The sequence below is a fragment of the Octopus sinensis genome, unplaced genomic scaffold (assembly GCF_006345805.1).
Source record: "Octopus sinensis unplaced genomic scaffold, ASM634580v1 Contig14240, whole genome shotgun sequence".
Lineage (NCBI taxonomy): Eukaryota > Metazoa > Mollusca > Cephalopoda > Octopoda > Octopodidae > Octopus > Octopus sinensis.
The window spans coordinates 1-7500 of NW_021833180.1; the positions used below are offsets into that span (position 1 = coordinate 1).

Consider the following 7500-nt stretch of genomic DNA (forward strand, 5'->3'; position numbering starts at 1 on the left):
CACATACACACACACACATATATATATATATGTATATATATATTATGTGTGTATTTATATACACACATACATATATATTTATATATATATATAGGTACATATACATGTATATATTGATAGATTGAAAGATAAATAGAGAGATAGGTATGCATAAATATATGTATCTATCTGTGTATGTATGTTTGTACCTGTAAGTGTATGACTATATGTATCTATCTATGTATGTAAATATGAATGTATGTAAGTGTGAATGTATGTATGTAAAGATTATTTGCCAACATAATGTGGCAGTCCTGGATAGGATGATTGTTACTGTTGTTTAGCCTCAGGAAACGTTTCAAGCTGGCTATATGACACAATATCTGTGGCCTTAAATTTTCAAACAGGGGAGCTCAGCACCCCCATCCAACACAAAGCAACGTCTGTGGATCGGTTTCTGGGTTATTGCTCTTTCTCAGCATAGAGTAACTGCTTGGCTAGATGGCGCTGCCGAATTCTTGGGGGTAACTTTTGTTCCATCTACGAATACCACATTATGTTGGTTAATAGTCTTTAGTGTAAAGTACTGTTACTGAATATCTCTGAGAAATTTAGAAATAGTAATGCTTCTCTGTATGTATGTATTTGTGGATATCCTTGAAATGGTCACTCCTCTCCTGATTGGAGGTGGCCGTATATCGCAGCCATTGCGATGTGATGAATGTATGGTGCCAAGTGGGCCACTTTTGGTAAGCAGAACTGGTGATGTAGAATGAACCGAACATTCAGCTAAGGTGCCCTAATCTTCACCCACTAGAAAGGTAGGGGGGCTCCGAAAGGGGACTCAGGGAGTAGCGTCCCTGCCTTCCTGAGCTAGTTTTCCACCACATTTCTTAAAAATCGTGATAGAGGACTTGGTTTCGGGACCATTCATGTCTAGAAACTGAGGTTGCAGGTAAGCAAGGACAAGCTGCCCATTAGAAAATCCAGCTCCAAAAAAGCCTCATGATAACAAAGGAGAATGGGCACCAGCCAGCCCAAAGGTTGGGGTGGGCTGCACCCACCTACCTCGGTTGCTATGGCATTGAGGTAGATCCAGCCACCTCCGTTAACGGGGACAAAACCCAGATTTAAAATACTGGACGATGATGTGATGTTTGCAAAAGAGCATCATCATCATCAGCATCGTCATAAAAGCAAGGTTGTTCATTCCCATTATTCCACGGAAAACATGTCTGGCTCATGAAGAAACATAAACTTTTCCTGGAAACAGCTGAGGGTTAGTGACAGGAAGGACATCTGGTCTAAGAAAATCGGCCTCAACAAACTCCATCTGACTCATGCAAGCATGGAAAAGTGGATGTGAAACTTTGATGTTGCTGCTGTTGATGATGATGTTGGTGATGATGGTGATGATCATGATGATGATGATGATGGTGATGATGGTGATGATCATGATGATGGCGAGCTGGCAGAAACGTTAGCAGGCCGGACGATATTCTTAGCAGTATTTCATCTGCCGCTACGTTCTGAGTTCAAATTCTGCCGAGGTCGACTTTGCCTTTCATCCTTTCAGGGTCGATTAAATAAGTACCAGTTACGCACTGGGGTCGATATGATCGACTTAATCCGTTTGTCTGTCCTTGTTTGTCCTCTCTGTGTTTAGCCCCTTGTGGGTAGTAAAGAAATAGGTATGTATATGTGTGTGTATGATGGTCTTCATTATCATCATTTAATGTTTCCCATGTTAGCATGGGTTGGGCAACGATTCAACTGCATCCAGTAAGCCTAGGGGAGTAGGGGAGGGCCTGCGCTGAGCTCCAGCATCTCAGTTGTCATGGGTTCTACAGTCAGCTACCTGGAGAACCCGTGACAAAAGGTAGCTGTAGATCTGTTTCTGGGTTATTGCCCTTTCTCAGCATAGAGTAACTGCTTGGCTAGATGGCGCTGCCGAATTCCTGGGGGTAAACAGCAGTAACTTTTGCCCCATCTAGGAATGCCACATTATGTTGGTAAATAGTCTTTACTGCAAAGAATTGTTACTGAATATCTCTGTACATATTTCAACACAGTTGAGGTCTCCAAGTAATTTGTAAGGAAAAAGAATTTACCCTTGACTGAGTGAAGTCGTGAAAGAGGAGCACAGGGGTTCATGCCAAGTGTTGAGAAGCTGAAGTGTTGTGGTGCACCTGAGGACTCTCTTTTACTCTTTTACTTGTTTCAGTCATTTGACTGCGGCCATGCTGGAGCACCGCCTTTAATTGAGCAATTCGACCCCGGGACTTATTCTTTTGTAAGCCCAGTACTTATTCTATCGGTCTCTTTTGCCGAACCGCTAAGTAACGGGGACATAAACACACCAGCATCAGTTGTCAAGCAATGCTAGGGGGACAAACACAGACACATAAACACACACATACATATATATATATATATATATATATATTATATATATACATATATATATACATATATACGACGGGCTTCTTTCAGTTTCCATCTACCAAATCCACTCACAAGGCTTTGGTCGACCCGAGGCTATAGTAGAAGACACTTGCCCAAGGTGCCACACAGTGGGACTGAACCCGGAACCATGTGGTTGGTAAACAAGCTACTTACCACACAGCCACTCCTGCACCTATACACTACTTTGCGCCTATACAATAAGCACTGTATACAATAATTTCATTATTATTATTATTATTATTATTATTATTATTATTATTATTATTATTATTAAAATATGACAGGTGTCTTGCTGTGGAGAAGTGCTACATGACTCCTCTCCATTACACAAGGTGGGTGGAGTGGCTGGAAAGAAGACAATGGAGCAATGTTTGTCGGTGTCTTACTATCTGTTGCCTAAAGCCAGAATTTCCTCCACAATGAACTGCAGTGAAAATGGATCTTTTTTACAGGTCAAATATGTCGTAAACATATTTGAAAAAGGATCTAAATGTTTGTTTAGTCACAACAATGCCTTCTTGCACCTACATATAAATATATTATGATGATGATGATGATAGTGTCTTCTGCTCTAGGCCCGGGCCGACCAAAGCCTTGTGAGTGGATTTGGAGACAGAAACTGAAAGAAGCCTGTCATATATATGTATATATATATATATAATATATATATATATATATATATATATATATATATATAACATTATATATATGTATGTGTGTGTATGTGTTTGTGTGTCTGTGTTTGTCCCCCTAGCATTGCTTGACAACCGATGCTGGTGTGTTTACGTCCCCATCACTTAGCGGTTCGGCAAAAAGAGATTGACAGAATAAGTACTGGGCTTACAAAGAATAAGTCCCGGGGTCAATTTGCTCAAATGACTGAAACAAGTAAAAAAGAAAGAGAAGTGTGTGTGTGTGTGTGGAGGCACGTAGCTTAGTGGTTAGGGTGTCAGCATCATGATCGTAAGATTGTGGTTTCGATTCCTGGACTGGGCGACGCATTGTGTTCTTGAGCAAAACGCTTCATTTCACGTTGCTCCAGTCCACTCAGCTGGCAAAAATGAGTAACGCTGCGATGGACTGGCGTCCCATCCACCTGGGGAACACATACGCCATGGAAACCGGGAAACCGGGCTCATGAGCCTGGCTAGGCTTTAAAAGGGCGCATTTATATTTTTATTATATATATATATACAGGGATGTATATACAGATATGTACACATACATGTATGTGCAATTCATTTGAAAAAGAGAATTCAAATTTTATTTTCCAGTTCAAAATGGATGGTTGCAGGTGTTGGTGACATAATCCCACCGAATCAAAGCTACACTCACCCCAACTCTCCCATGAGTGGCTCATATATAATGAGTCAAGTGTTGTCATTTGAGAAGATCAAATTGACTAATCACAAAAGTCTGACACTAAATCAAGTGAGTACAACATTTGTAGCCTCTCTTTTCTGCATGACTGTCATTTTGGTGGTGGGTGGGCAAGGGTGGAAATTATTATTCTTGTTCATGTTGATGTTCTTATTACTGTTATGGAATTTTGTTTACTGGCAAGTGTCGCTGTGTGGCAAGAAGTTTGTTTCCCAAACATATAATTTTGCTTTCAGTCCCACTGTGTGACACCTTGAGCAAGTATCTTCATCTACAGCCTTGTAACCAACCAAAGCCTTGTAATTGAATATGATAGACAGAAACTGAAAGAAGCTTGCCATGTCAAATTTATATATAGATTATAATATTTATATATATATTATATATATATTATATATACAAAAATTTATATATATACTCAAATTTATATATAACTCTTTTTACTTGTTTCAGTCATTTGACTGCGGCCATGCTGAAGCACCACCTTTAATCGAGCAACTCAACCCTGGGACTTATTCTTTTGTAGGCCCAGTACTTATTCTATCGGCCTCTTTTGCTGAACCGCTAAGTAATGGGTTTATAAACACACCAGCATTGGTTATCAAGCAATGCTAGGGGGACAAACACAGACACACAAACACACACACGCATATATATATATATATATTATATATATATATATATACATATATACGACGGGCTTCTTTCAGTTTCCGTCTACCAAACCCACTCACAAGGCTTTGGTCGGCCCAAGGCTATAGTAGAAGACACTTGCCCAAGGTGCCATGCAGTGGGACTGAACCCGGAACCATGTGGTTGGTACACAAGCTACTTACCACACAGCCACCCCTCCTCCTCATCATCATCATCATTTAATGTCTGTTTTCCATCCATATGTATATATATATATACACTAGAAGACACTTGCCCAAGGTACCACATAGCGGGACTGAACCTGGAACCATGTGGTTGGGAAGCAAGCTTCTTACCACACAGCAACACCTATATGTAGATAGATAAATAGATAGGTGGATGGATGGACGGATGGATGGTGGGCCAAAAGTCATGCACCATAGATTCAATATGCTCTGTAATTGTCAAAAACATGCTTCAACTTTTGTAAAATTGAATAAAATAAAAATAAAGACACAGGTACTTGTACAAGATGAATAAAATGAATCATCATCATCATCATCATCATCATCAGCATCAGCATCATCATCGCTTAACATCCATTTTCCATGCTGGCATGGGTTGAACGGTTTGACTAGGGTCTGGGAAGCCAGGAGGCTGCACCAGGCTCCAATCTGATTTGGCAGAGTTTCTACAGCTGGATGCCCTTCCTAACACCAACCACTCCAAGAGTGTAGTGGGTGCTTTTTTTACGTGCCAGAGGGGGCTAGCATCGACCATGATCGGATATGCTTTTTAAGTACCACCAGCACGGGAACCAGTCATGGCAGCACTGGGATTGGCAATGTTTGGATGGTACTTTTTAACGTGCCACCAGCGCAGAGACCACCACTACAATTTACATTCGATTTTGATTTTGATGTTGATGTTGATGTACTTGACCGAATGGGTCTCCTCAAGCGCGGCAGGTCACCATACGATCCAAGGTACTTTTTGAGTGGGCTGGTAATGAATAGTAATAATACGTAAGAAGAAGAAGAAGAAGAAGAAGAAGAACACACACACATGCACACACACACACACATGCACACACACATACACACATACATGCACACACACACATACATACACATGCACACACACACATATGCACACACATACACACACACACATACACATGCACACACACATACACACACACACACACACACACACAACACACACACACACACACACACACACACACATGCATGCATATGTCTTGGTGTCACCTTCTCTTGACATTGCATGATAGCCATGAATGAGCAGTACTGTTAGCGCAATCTGCTAGTTCCACACACAGCCAAGCGCCAACAGCATTGCCTTACACCACTGCTATCTTGCTCTCTGCTACCACCACCACCACCATCACCACCACCACCACCACCACCATCACCACCACCAACACCAACACCACTACCACCACCACTGCTTCCACGGCTACTACCACTGCTGCTGCCACCACCACCACCACCACCACAGACTCCACCACTACCACCACTACCACCACCACTGCTACTGCTGCTACTGCTACTGCCTACCCCTACTACTATTATTACCACTAGAATACAGGCACCACTATGACAACCAACACAAACACCACCATTGTGTCTACAACCAATACTATCTCTACTGATACCACCATGGCCCATTAACACTGAAACACATTTAAACAAGGTTGGACAGGGAAGTGTTAAAGGTCAAAGGTCAAAGGTTGGAAGTCGAAGATGTCAACATGTCAGTTGACATTATCTATCATATTGGGCGATAGCTGTCTCCTCTCCAGTACTGCTCCACACCCCCACCCCCCCCTCCACCACCACCACCACCACCACCACCACTGCTACTGCCACTACCACCACTATTAGCAATAATCAGGAGTGGGTTCAAGTACTGACAAATGACCATCTGCTTTTTGCTCCCCTCCCTGGATATATACACACACACAATGCACCCCATACATGCACACACATACAAACATACATATACACATACGTGCGCGCATACACACACACACACAAGCACACACTTGCTATGTACATAACCCCACATACACCATCACTATATATGTACCATGGATTGGGCAAGCACCACTGCTCTCTCTCTCCGTTTCCCTCTCTTTATATATGTGTGTGTGTGTGTGTGTGTGCATCAGTGTGTGATTACAGTATCCAGTTCGCAATCATGAAGTAGCGAGTTCGATTCCCAGACCGGACTGTTTGTAGAGTTCTTGAGAAATATATGTAGCATGTCAGTCTCATAGTCTAAAAGTGGCATTGAGCAATCTGAAGGTCATGTTGGAAAAACATGCTTTTATTTATACACGTAGGAGTGGCTGTGTGGCAAGTAGCTTGCTAACCAACCACATGGTTCTGGGTTCAGTCCCACTGCGTGGCATCTTGGGCAAGTGTCTTCTGCTATAGCCCCGGGCCGACCAATGCCTTGTGAGTGGATTTGGTAGACGGAAACTGAAAGAAGCCTGTCGTATATATGTATATATGTATATATATATATTTATATATATATATATATGTATATATGTGTGTTTGCGTGTGTGTGTGTTTGTCACCCTAGCATTGCTTGACAACCGATGCTGGTGTGTTTACGTCCCTGTCACTTAGCGGTTCGGCAAAAGAGACCGATAGAATAAGTACTGGGCTTACAAAGAATAAGTCCCGGGGTCGATTTGCTCGACTAAAGGCGGTGCTCCAGCATGGCCGCAGTCAAATGACTGAAACAAGTAAAAGAGTAAAAGAGTAAAGAGTAGTTGTTCATTTAGCATCTAAAATCGCAGATGAATCTGCCAGTGGACAGTTTAGCTTAATGGTAATGCACTCAGCTGGAGTCTTGTCGGCAATAAAGAAATAAGAAAGCCATATTAGCAATATGGTTCCAATTCCTTATTGATCCACTGCCTTTTATTTTTTTATCATCAAAGTTAATTTTTCCTTTGTAGATCTCCTTGGTTTCAATGCAAAAATTCTGTCCTTGCATTCATCTTGT

General features: G+C 41.8%; 1 protein-coding gene across 1 annotated transcript in view; it reads left to right on the forward strand.

The window, feature by feature from the left end:
- Nucleotides 1-2819: 2819 nt before the first annotated feature.
- Nucleotides 2820-7500, forward strand: part of LOC115230057 (T-box protein 12-like) — a gene marked incomplete at its 3' end in the record, with an annotated part of 17500 nt that continues 12819 nt past the window's right edge. The window contains exons 1-3 of the mRNA XM_029800293.2: nt 2820-2897; nt 3720-3876; nt 7454-7500. The exon at nt 7454-7500 is cut by the window's right edge and continues 97 nt beyond it. Of these exons, the coding sequence (XP_029656153.2) occupies nt 2881-2897; nt 3720-3876; nt 7454-7500 (221 nt within the window). The remainder of the gene's footprint in view (nt 2898-3719; nt 3877-7453) is intronic.